Source organism: Ahaetulla prasina, chromosome 7, assembly GCF_028640845.1.
Source record: "Ahaetulla prasina isolate Xishuangbanna chromosome 7, ASM2864084v1, whole genome shotgun sequence".
Lineage (NCBI taxonomy): Eukaryota > Metazoa > Chordata > Lepidosauria > Squamata > Colubridae > Ahaetulla > Ahaetulla prasina.
The window spans coordinates 73358635-73371807 of NC_080545.1; the positions used below are offsets into that span (position 1 = coordinate 73358635).

The 13173-nt window shown below is 38.9% G+C and overlaps 1 protein-coding gene across 2 annotated transcripts in view; it reads right to left on the reverse strand.

The window, feature by feature from the left end:
- The window catches only part of ABTB3 (ankyrin repeat and BTB domain containing 3), a 251108-nt gene that overhangs the window by 39736 nt on the left and 198199 nt on the right, over positions 1-13173 (reverse strand). For both annotated transcript variants that reach the window (XM_058189707.1, XM_058189706.1), the window contains exon 4: positions 8406-8558. In XM_058189707.1, the coding sequence (XP_058045690.1) occupies positions 8406-8558 (153 nt within the window). The remainder of the gene's footprint in view (positions 1-8405; positions 8559-13173) is intronic.

Genomic DNA, 13173 nt, shown 5'->3' on the forward strand with positions numbered 1-13173 from the left:
CACTGAGGGCCGCATCAGGGTTGTGTTTGACCTCAGGGGGGAGGGGTGTGGACAGGGTGGTGTGGACAGGGTAGGTGTGGCTAGCACGACATTACTCATGTCGGGGGCATCTGTGGTGGCCAAATGCTAAGTAGGACCCTCAGACCCTCCCTCCCTCTCACTATGATCTCTCTCCTTCCTTCCTTCCTTCCTTCCTTCCTTCCTTCCTTCCTTCCTTCCTTCCTTCCTTCCTCCCCTCTCCTTCCTTCCTTTTCCTTCCCTCTTCATTGTCCTTTCTTCTTTCTTCCCCTCTTTTCTTCTTTTTCCTTCCTTGCTCTCTTCCCATCTTTCCTTCTTTTTCTTTGTCTTTTCTCTTTTCCTTTCTCCTTTCCTGTCCCTTCTTGGATGCTCAAATGTAAAACATTTCTCCTTTTGTTTTGTTTTGCTTTCAGTTTGGTTTGCTAGCCCTCCGCCAGTAAAAATGGAGCGGGGGTGGGGACACACATGGACCTTGAGTTTGACATCCCTGCTCTAAAGATATACAACTGCTATTTCCTATAATTTCTAATGATGGTTCTAGATCTGGCCTCTATTAACAATTCTTTCCTAATAAACATAATAAATTACATCAAGTCTGTTAACATAAAGTCTGCCTGGCTGCTGTCACTTTTGTTTTCTATCTCTTATGGAAGGAAGGAAGGAAATAGAATGGAACCAGGTAAATGTTAAGAGCTAGCTTTTATTATACCAAACATGGGATCCAGCAATCTTGTTACTGTTCCCTCTTCTTTACAGCATGACTTTGGAAAGCCCTTGAGGCACCTTAATATTACTTTTGCACTTGATGGGGCCCACTTGAAGCTCTGCAGACTTCCTACATTTTATTAAGGACTGTAATTTAGGGTCATTTTTGTCTTTGCCCCTTTTTAGATGTTGTTTTGACTGATGGACTGTTGATGTAAAACTGTAACTGTGCAAATCATTTCATAAGCCCTTAATTGGCCTAATTAAGTCGCTGTCTTTAAAGCGATCTTTGTTTCCTTTTCTAAATAGCTACTTTTGCATCTTATCCCTGATCACTTCCAAAATGAGACCATTTGTAATATTGGGACTTAGGGTTGCTTTCTACCTTAATTTGAATTCGTGGTGCGACTGGAACAATCTGGAACTGAACACACTCAAAACTGTAGAAATGGTGATAGACTTTAGGAGAAACCCTTCCATGCTTCTACCTCTCACAATACTAGATAACACAGTATCAACAGTAGAAACCTTCAAATTTCTAGGTTCTAACATATCGCAAGATCTAAAATAGACAGCTAACATCAAAACCGTCATCAAAAAAGGACAACAAAGAATGTTCTTTCTGCGCCAACTCAGAAAGCTCAAAATGCCAAGGAGTTACTGATCCAGTTCTACAGAGGAATTATTGAGTCTGTCATTTGCACCTCTATAACTGTCTGGTTTGGTTCTGCAACCCAACAAGAAAGACACAGACTTCTGAGGATAAATAGAACTGCAGAAAAAATAATTGCTACCAATCTGCCTTCCATTGAGGCACGAATCAAGAAGGGGGCCGTGAAAATATCTACAGATCCCTCACATCCTGGACATAAATTGTTTCAACTCCTACCCTCAAAACGACGCTATAGAGCACTGCACACCAGAACAACTAGACACAAGAACAGTTTTTCCCCGAACTCCATCACTCTGCTAAAAAAATAATTCCCTCAACACTGTCAAATTATGTACTAAATCTGCACTACTATTAATCATGTCATTGTTCCCATCACCCATCTTCTTCCACTTATGACTGTAACTTTGTTGCTTGTATCCTTACGATTTATACTGTAATTGTTTCCTGATTGCTTAATTGTAGCCTATGACTATCATTAAGTGTTTTAAGTGTTGTACCTTGATGAAGTATCTTTTCTTTTATGTACACTGAGAGTATGTGCACCAAGACAAATTCCTTGTGTGTCCAATCACACTTGGACAATAAAAAATTCTATTCTATTCTATTCTATTCTATTCTATTCTATTCTATTCTATTCTATTCTAATTCCTAGAGCATACATTTTTGTGATTATATGTTGCTAAATATAAATAGTTCTGTACCTGCCTTGACATTTCCCAGTCACTTGGGCCTTTCCATACCATGAACAATTTTTATCTTGTGAATCCTCACAAAGCTTTTGAAACAGGATTGCAGTTATTGTCACTGTAAATCTCAGCCACCCTTGAAAGGCAGATCATATCTATATATGAAGGGTAGCTATGCTGGGACAGGTTGATTGCAAAAATGTAAATAAAAGTTCTGAAGTCTAAAAATGGTTCCTTAGTTGCTTTCTGCTGTTAAAAAGCCTCAGTGACTTCCAAAGGTGAAATAAGAGCATATAGGTTATTCTTTTTCCCAATAATTAAAACCATAATTGCGTGTTAGAATAGTAGCTGGAACTAGGGAGAAGAAATATAATTTCTGAACAATCCATACACTTTGGGCACTCAAGCAATAAAATATTAACCTTCTATGGGGGGGATAATATAGTGGAAGAGGCTGGTTTGAATCCAGATGTTGGGAGATAAGGTGAAACAAGACTTCAACTAACAGGAAAAAGAACTTCTTTTTCCTGTTAGTTGAAGCCACAGAATCACACCTAAACAATGCAAAGGACAACCAAATTTCAATATTGGCTTTGCCCGACCAAAGTGAACAGTGATAACAGTTCCAGAGTGATAATAAAGAATTCCAAAACATTGCTATGAAAGTATACACTGCCTCCAAAACTTCTACTCTATGAATTCCTATCACACACAAAAATAATTGATGTTTATATTATCAACCTCTGATACGGAAAAGAGTTAATTTAGAAGCACCCTATTGTGTCAAATGCAGGAAATCAGGAGTCAAATGAATATATAGTTCAAATGAATATATAGGCTTATTGCAAGCTTAAGTTCTCTACAAGAATCTAATCTACTAACTGTCAAAGCAAATTGGTGGTAGATAGGAATCAAAGGAATTCAAGGTGAACTGGACTTTGATCTCTTGTGGTGGGGCTCGAGACTAATGACGCCCTTGACCCTTCCCTGATGCTCAGCCTAATCATCTTCTACACATAGCAAACAATGGGCTTGCATGACTGTGGCTGTCACTTTACTACTGTGGTGGTCACTTTACAAGCTTAGTGTTCACTTAATGGCCACTGCATGCATATATGTGTGTGTGTATATGTGTGTGTATGAAATTGTGTCTGATCATGTGATGATCTGCTTTATGATGAGTTACAATTGTAATGGGCAGGCTCCATTAAAGTTGTAAATAAAAGATTATTAGAAGGATTATCTGTGGCAGCATAGCTATTATGTTGGCAGATATTGCAGAGAAGGACTGAACTGCTGTAGATCAGGAATGTAGAAAGGGAGATAAATAAAGCTTGTGTCCATTGCTAGCTACATTCTAAGTAATATTGAAGGGCCTGAACTAACAATATGGGTAGGTGTCTGTAGGATAGGACAACCTAGACAAGAAACATGCAGCTACGATAACATTTAGATTAATTCTTATGATGACTATAATTGACCTATGCAGGGAAACTGAAACAGAATGAAAGCAAATTCACCTTTATTATTTTTAAGACCCAAGTGACCTACAAGATGATGCACATTTCATGAGCACTAGACTGCTTCCATACAATATTTTTCCAACTTGGTGCGTCCAGATGCATTGAACATAATTTCTAGTAAGTTAATACATCTAATACAGTGTAGGAATTTAGCACCCACCCCCCTCCTAGAAGAATGAAATATTTTAGAAAATATTTAAAAAGGCAGAATATATTTCCCTGGATGAGAAATGGAGAAACATGTTTTAAAGACAAAGCAGCTCCCTGCAACTTCCTGCCACCCCCCACCTTTGTCAATGGGCCATCATCTGCATCATAATAGAACTCATCTAGCAACTGAAACTCACCACATGGCACCTGGGAAGATTACATCAGCCAGCAAGGCTAGCTAAGACCCCCACCCCCTGGGAGTCTGACAGCCAATCAGGGTACTCTTCTTGTGCCCCAGAAAGTTCAAAGCTCAGAAAAAGCATAAAGCCAGGGAGCACACAGGATCTCATCCCTTTTCTGTTCAGGAACTCAAGCCATGTGATCCTGACCACCATTAAACCATCTTTCCAAGCAGTCTCCATGTTTCCAGTGTCTTTGTCCCCACTTGGAACTGAACCCAGATGGATATTTCTTCCAACAAGAGACTTCATAAAAGTTAAGGAAATATATTGGCATGGTGTTTCTTCTAGTAGGACAAAACTGGGGAAGCAAATTATATTTGGGAAATGGAGTCTGTGGAACAGCTTCAGTTCACCATCTTCTGCTATATTGATTCAATTCAGAAAGTTTTAAAATGACATGTCGGGCTATCTAGACAAATTTCCTATCAAGTAAGTTTTCAAATCCTATTCATCCTCTGGAATCATCAGCATCAGAGACTGCTGAATTGTCAAGGAGTTTGTTTACAGCCACACGCTGGGGTGATATTTTTGTCCCTAATTATTGCAGCTCACACAGCTGAAATTAGAGAATTAGTCAAAATTCGAGACATGGACAAGGACACTCAAGGAGAGAAGTGTACGAAGGGGATATTGAAACTAATTTGGAGAAAACTATACTGTTTTCCTGTATTATTTGGCTCTGTGTTATTTTACTTTATTGTTCTTCCTAGTTTTTGTATTAATGCTTTTCCCAAGTCACTTTCAGCTTGCTCATTATATCTACCCAAACTATACTCAGGAAGTGTAGAAGGCATAAAAGAATCAGGCACATATTTGTTTTTTCATAAATATATAGCAATTATAATCTATTCTCTTTCCGTTCTTGAATCACCCAACTATATGCCATCCTTAAATTCTAAAACACTGATCCATCCACTGATCCATCTTCAAATCCTACTAAATCACCCTGCTATCTGGGGCTTATGACAGCATCATGGTAACTACTCTACAGACTATTAAACCACTCAAGACTTATTCTTCTTGGTCAATACCCAAGAATAGACAACTGCCAGACAATCAGTATTTAGCCACCAGTAACAACTGTTTTGATCCAACCCTTTGTGCCTAAACAAAAACATTTGTTCACCAAGTTAAGAGGGGGGAAAAAGATAAAAAAGAGAGGATATTTGCAAGCATGGTGGCAATTGTGTATTATTTTAAAACTGCTGCCAGGCGAGTATTACAACATTTGGACTTCTTTATCAAACCAGCATGCTTACAATAGGATAACAGCTAGGAGGGAAGAGCAAGAAACACAGACTGTCTCTTCAAAGCAAGGCAATGTAACATTCCTGATTGAGGAGTGGCAAATCTCCCTTGAAACAGTTTCCTTTCATTTGTCAGAAAGAACAAAGAAACTTGGAATTTATTGCAACGGCCAGCCTCTGGCTACATCATCATCATGATCAGTGGGAGAGAAGTTCATCTCATTCTAGTAAAAGAACTAAATCTGAATAAGGGATTTCTGGAATATGAATATGACGCCAATCTCTCATAAATAATTGTATATATTAGGGATAAGCAAAATTCTGGCAAATTTCTTTTTATTCTACAGTAACTGAGGTTGCCCAACAAACAATAAAGAGTTTAAACTTTTTAACTGAAATATAAATAAAATCTGAGGTTGACTATTTACTTAGCTTCAGAGCTCACCACTTATAAGCTATGAGTATTAAACTGTTGACTCTCTCTTTGTTTTTTTCAGGGTAGCTATGCTGGACTTTTCTAAGATCTGTAGCAGTGGTGGGTTGCTCCCAGTTTGGTCCAGTTCTATAGAATTAGTAGTAAAACTGGAGGGAGGCTCCGCCCACCCGCCACAACATCATCATGGGTGATCTGCGCATGTGCGTTCCCACTGCGAACCAGTAGTAAAGGTAAGTGGAACCCACCCCTGATTTGTAGTAATAAGTGTCTCACACACACAGAGAGAGAGACAGAGAGAGAGTGTTTATATTTGTATGTACATGGAGACAAAACAGGAACGGCAACCTGTGGCCTGCAGTCTCAATGCAAGCTCCAAATGTCTTTCTCGCTGAGCCCAAACACTATCGCACTGAACACTGACAAGTTATTGAGAATGATTTCCTTCCTTCGTCTTTCAGTGGAAAATGACCATTAAAATAAATCATCTTTTAAGCCCAACATGTTAAAAAATTAAAAAAAACAAAAAATAAAAGCAGGATTATTCCTTAAAAGAGAAATCAATCCACTGTCCAGGATCCAGTCTTGCCCACTTTGGTGATATCAGTTTCACTCAATGCAAAGCAATCCACAACCTCCTTCTCTAGGGACAGCTCTCAGCTGAAGAGTCATTTCGGTGTAATGGTTAAGGCACCAGGCTAAAAACTGGGAATCTGTGAGTTCTAGGCTTACTTTAGATCCAAACCCAGATGGGTGACTTTAGGCCAGTCACTCTCTCTCAACTCTGAGAACAAGACAATGGCCAGACTCTTCCAAGAAAATTGCAGGGATTAATCCAGACAGTCAACACTGACCTAAAGGCACAAAAACAACAAAAGTTCTCAACCACTGTATACTAAGACACAATAGATTTTGACATTATTGTTTCCCTTACTTTGTATCTAGTTGTCAGTAGGTGACTTAAGGAACATCAAGGTTACAGCAAAAACAATAACAACATACTAACACCCATAATACATGCAGTGTATAATACATACAGTGAGCCAGAGCTCACTGTAACAGCATTGCTAAAAGGGCATTAAGAGTTGTTAATCTAATCTTGTAAAGCTTCTTCTCCGGTAATATTGTACTGCAAACTAGAGCATACAAAACCTTTGCTATACCAATTCTAAAATACAGCTCATCTGTCTGGAACCCGCACTGCATATTGGACATTAATACAATTAAGCGAGCCCAGAGATATTTCACGAGAAGTGTCCTCCATTCCTCTGCTCACAACAGAATACCTTATGCCACCAGACTTGCAATTTTGGGCTTAGATAACTTAAAATTATACTGCCTTTGGTCTGACCTAAGTGTAGTACACAAAATTATCTGCTACAACTTCTACCTGTCAATGACTACTTCAGCTTCAACTGCAATAATACACGAGCACACAACAGATACAAACTTAAGGTAAACCGCTCCAAACTCGATTGCAGAAAATACGACTTCAGTAACAGAATGGTCAACGCCTGGAATGCACTACCTGACTCTGTAGTTTCATCCCAAAACCCTCATAACTTGAACCTTAGACTGTCTACTGTTGACTTCACCCCATTCCTAAGAGGTTTGTAAGGGGCACCAATGTGCCTACCATCCCTATCCTACTGTCGCCATTTACAGTATTCATATCCATTTCCTATATTCATAATCATGTTTATACTTATATCTGTTATCTTAAAAGATGCTTGAATAAAGAAATAAATAAGTAATCCAAACACTCATTTTTTCATATATTATGTCTTAAAACCTCATTAAAAGTCTTTTTCCCACCATTGATACAAGAAATGTTGAAATCTGCTAACATATACACAGTAGAAATCCTTTTCTCATAAGCAAAGGGAGATCTTGTAACAGACTGTGAAAATCTTGACTATCTCCATGTCTGTTTAGGGTTGAAATCACTGATCTCCAAAGATGACATCTGAATTGCCATTTCTGTTTTGCTCTGAGGGTCTTCAGTAACCACATGATAATTCCTGCCTTGACAGATTCTTAATGCCAAACATCAGGTCATCTTGTGTAAGGGGGGCAGGGGGTAAAATCTCTCAAAATGTAAAATTATACACCAACTTTTATGTTCTTTTTAAAAAAGCCTCCACATAGGTGAGAACCATGGCAACAGCCTTCTTTATAAAAGCCAACATATAAAATGTACAGTGGCATTATGAAATTATTAGATGTGATGCTGCCTTTTATTTATTACAGTAAAAATAAGCCAAATTAATAGCAACACTGCATCTTTTCAGAAAGAGAGAGCATGCCGAAAAGCAAATTCTTACAGCAGGAGCTAAGTGCAAATTGGGCCGTAGCTGTAGCAAAGAAGAGGAAGAAGGCGATTTTACAGCCTTTGAAGCAGCAGCTCCAAATTTTGCAAATAGGCACAGCAAGATTGAGCTAAATCAGATGAGCACTCCAGTCCCTCAGAAGAAGAATGCCATCTGATAACACAGGAGAAAAACAAGCAAGAACTCAAACGGAAGGGCTTAAGGCTTGATCCAGGTAAACATGCAAGCACATCAGTCTTACAGATTCAGTTGCTCTACGGAAAGAAATGCATTTTGTGAAACGGCTAAAAAAAATGTAAAGAGATTCGGATCTGCATATGCAATTGACCTCTTGTCCAGGGTTGTTACAGCATAGTAATTGCTTCATCATATCATGCCACTGCTTTGCACAGACTTACTTTAACTGCCGAGGTTCACAGTCAACTCCTGGAAGCAACAGCCGGGCTGCTTGTCGTACATCATCACTATCCACCGAGAAACTGCGGCGGTGCCCGGCGTGAGCCAGAGCGACTCTTATCCATTCCATCAGAGGGGGCAGCACGATAAACGGCCTGCAAAGCAAAACGAAGAAGCTGGTTTCCCTGGGCAAAGCACGATCTGTCCATGATTTCAGATATGCTGAAAGCTCTTAACAATGCAGTTAAGCAAACAGTGCAATAATAGCAATGATAATCTTTGCTACATCATCATCATCATCATCATATCAATAATATTATCAATGGTATTTGTGATGCATTTTTGAATGTTCAGTTGACTGAGTTTCATGCTTAATGAATAAAGTATATTATTATTATTATTGTTGTTGTTGTTGTTGTTATTGTCAGTCACATTGTCAGCCAGATGTTTAGACTTGATCTGGTATTTTTATCCACCTATCAAATATTTCCCAAGAACCTGGGATCATTATGATTATTATTATATAGTGGACGAGCACCAATAATTTATTCAACGTGTACGCCACCCAACTCTCAATGACTCTGGTTATTATAAAACAATACTATATAATTAAATTATAAAAAATATAAAAAGTATGGTTTTTCTTCTATGGAAGTTGGCTTCCTTTCCTTTCCATGTAATAACATTTCCCAAATGTTTGCACACGAGTCTCCGTTTTATTTTCCAATCCATCTGTATTTCCTTTGGGATTTGCACATTTTTACTCCATATTAAGAAAAACTTAAATCCCACTCACAGTCAAAACAGCTACTCATTTACTTTACAGAGTAAAGAGAGGTAGTATTTATCAAAGCTTCTTTTTTCAGATATAAACAAAGAACCAGAGTAATAGGATAGCCCCCTCCTTCCTCTCAATCAATCTGATAGAAAGAATGATGGAGTATTAACTCTGAAAGGTGTGTTATGTTAACAAACATGTTAATATTCAGTGTCCCAAACACAACATGTCTGCCTGATACTAAAAATCCAATGATCTTGAGAAGGTTGTAATATTTTCCATGAATAACTGATATCTTGCTTTTAAAGTTTGGAGCAATCCGGAACAAGTTCTTGGGAATAAAATAAATTTCAGAATGATAGCCACCAGTTTCCTTTGTCAGAATTCAGTAGTCTCTTCTTTTAATTCCCAAACTGCAACCTGTCCTGCCTCTGGCAGGAGGACGAGAGTTGCACTCTCTTATTACCAATACAGGATTTGAGAACAGGACAGAAAATACAAGTAGAATTCAAAAGAAAGGCTTAGGGCTTGATCTAGCTACTTAAAAGGGAGGCACACAGACGTATCTTGCAGACTCCAAAGAAGCAGCTTATTAAACTCTGTCTATTCAGCCTGTGTAAAAAACCATCTGGTGATATGGCATGAGAGTAATATACGATACACTCTGGGGATCACAATAAATATGTGATGACAAATGATGCAAAGGAAAGCAGCTGAATAGTTAGCAGCATAATCTGCAGTTAGAAATGTCCAGACTAATTATGAGCTGAGTCAATACCTCTTATTAGCTCACTCTCTAATTAATCATGCTGAAATTTCCTGCTGAAACTTAGCTAGTGAAGGCAAAGGCAATGCAGACATGATAGGATTGGCTGGTAGGAGCTGCATTGTAGGAATTAAATATTGTAGATACTACAGTATGCATTACTCAGAAAGGATTCCCTTACCAGAAATTGCAAAATCCTTGGGAAATTTTGCTTTTCTGGACCAAAGGACCAGTATTTACACTGAATTACATAATGATTTTCATCACTCAGAAGTTATTGATATATTAATCTAACACCAATATGGCTTTGCTTGTTTGGTTAAAGTGTGTGTGTGAGAGAGAGAGAGGGAGGGAGAGAGAATAGAATAGAATAGAATAGAATAGAATAGAATAGAATAGAATAGAATAGAATAGAATAGAATAGAATAGAATTCTTTATTGGCCAAGTATGATTGGACATACAAGGAATTTGTCTTGGTGCATACGCTCTCGGAGTACATAAAAGAAAAGATACATTCGTCAAGAATCATAAGGTACAACACTTTATGATAGTCATAGGGAAACTGTTGTGTCTCGCTCACTCCCCCTGCCGCAGCCGGGCGCCTTTTATCTCCTGCCGGACGCTGATAGTTCGGAAGAATGTCCTGGCATGCCTCCAGCCCCCAGCCCTGGCACCATGCCCGGACAGGCCGAGCAAGACGAAGGGCCTGACGTGCATTCAGCCCCCAGTCCTGGCACCATGCCCAGGCAAACAGAGCAACTAAACCCCTCCCCTACAGCATGTGAGCCTGAAGAATGTGAAGCCAGTCATGAGCTCAGATTACCAACAGCTGGAGGCTGGAGAGATCCTCGCTTCCGGAGAATTGAGAGGTGACGTCAGCAAAAAGAAGGGAGGGGCAGGCCTGGATAAGTGCTGAGTCATGGAGCCACACTCCATGGCCTATATAAAGGATCTGCTTTCTGGCATTCTCTGAGTCAGACAAAGTCTAACTTGGATTGCTGAAGTCACTTCCTGGTCTCCTGCCTGCCTTGAGAATTCTGATAGGACTTTGGCAGAGCTGCAGAGGCACGCTTGATACGGACTTCCCCGACCCGGCCGTCAGCGGAGGAGTGGGACACAACAGAAACAGTCAATATAAATCTTAAGGATACCAGCAACAAGGTTACAGTCACACAGTCATAAGTGGGAGGAGATGGGTGATAGAAACAATGAGAAGATTAATAGTAATGCAGACTTAATAACTAGTTTGACAGTGTTGAGGGAATTATTTGTTTAACAGATTTCATTAACAGAGTGATGGCATTTGGGAAAAAACTGTCCTTGTGTCTAGCTGTTCTGGTGTGCAGTGCCCTATAGCATCATTTTGAGGGTAGAAGTTGAAACAATTTATGTCCAGGATGTGAGGGGTCTGTAAATATTTTCACAGCCCTCTTTTTGACTCGGGCAGTATACAGGTCCTCAGTGGAAGGCAGGTTGATAGCAGTTGTTTTTTCTGCAGTTCTAATTATCCTCTGAAGTCTGTGTCTGTTTTGATGGATTGCAGAACCAAACCAGACAGTTATAGAGGTGCAGATGACAGACTCAATAATTCCTCTGTAAAACTGGATCAGTGCTGTATGTCTAACTATTTTCATTTGATCTTAGTAACAGTGCATTCTAGGACAAAGGCCTCTGTGAGATAAGTACAGGTAGTCCTCAACTTACGACAACAACTGAGGCCCAAATTTATGTTGTTCAGTGAGAAATTTGTTGAGTTTTGCCCTATTTTATGACTGTTCTTAACACATTTGTTAAGCAAACTACTGCAGTTGTTAAATTAGTTAACACAGTTGTTAAATGAATGTGGTTTCCCCATTGAATTTGCTTGTCAGAAGGTCACAAAAGGGGATCACAAGACCCTGGGACACTGCAACCGTCATAAATACATGCCAGTTGCCAAGCATCAGAATTTTTATTATTTGACCATGGATTGTAAATGTGAAAAATGGTCATAAGTCACTTTTTTTCAGTGCTACTGTAACTTTGAGCAGTCATTAAAAAAATGTTGTAGGTTGAGAACTATTTGTACTGCATATTTTCTCCCTGTTTTTTTCCTGGTCTTGCCTAAAGCACAATTAGCAAGAGAGCTCTTATTTTCCAGTCTATTCATACTGCACTGCTCACAGTGGCATTGCTTGCTGAGTGTTATGTCTGAGCCCTGAGCCCATTTAAAATAAATTATAGTTTTCCCTCAATATGTGATCCAACCACTCCCTCTTCCCCCTTCAACTCCTTTCACTGTTTCCTCCCATCTTGGACATAATGGTTCATATACTGTATTACAAGATACTGTGGTTACTTTGGATTTGTTTTAGTGTGCTATGAAACATCTCTATAAATCATGGTTTGACATGCAACCTGACAAAAATCAGCAAAGTAAGACAGATTGCTGTGTTCTATCACGATTAACATTAGTTAATTCTTTCCCACTATGGACTGTCATATTCAACTTCCTATTGTTATTCCTATTTTTCACCGGCTCCTACAGCCTTTCAATTAGCTAGACTACATCTAGAGCGCTGCAGGTCACTTCCCATTCCAGAAGATTTCATTTCCAGAAATGGGGAATGGTCCCAGACCATTCAGAGGTGCCTATTCAAAGAGGAAAAAAGGAGGGAGGGAGGGAGGGAGGGAGGGAGGGAGGGAGGGAGGGAGGGAGGATGGATGGATGGATGGATGGATGGATGGATGGATGGATGGATGGATGGATGGATGGATGGATTCAGGCAACACCAGCAAGTGAATCAAACACCATACAATGAAGCCAAACTTTCAGTATTTTCTTCCAAGATTCAGAAATAGAAATTTTCTATTTGGGCAAAAACTAAACAGCAACTCAGTGTGATACACAGTGGGTATCCATTTACTATTTCATACTTAATGTCATTAAGAGATTTGAAATCTTTATTTTAAAACTTCTTGGGCTAATGTAATATATTTACAGGAAAGTAAAGAAAAAAAAGAAACATGAGAATGGTAAAAATAAAAAATGTAACTCATATGTCTAATATGTTAGAGAGTCTGATTGAACTTAGAGTTAAATCTGTAAATTATTTAGCAAGCAACAAGATTAAATCATGTTTTTATTTTTATGTATAGTTTTAAACTGTAAGGTTTATAAAATAAGTTCTTCAAAAGGTTTGGCTCATATAATCTGTAATCTATGTAATCTATTTGCAAATCTCA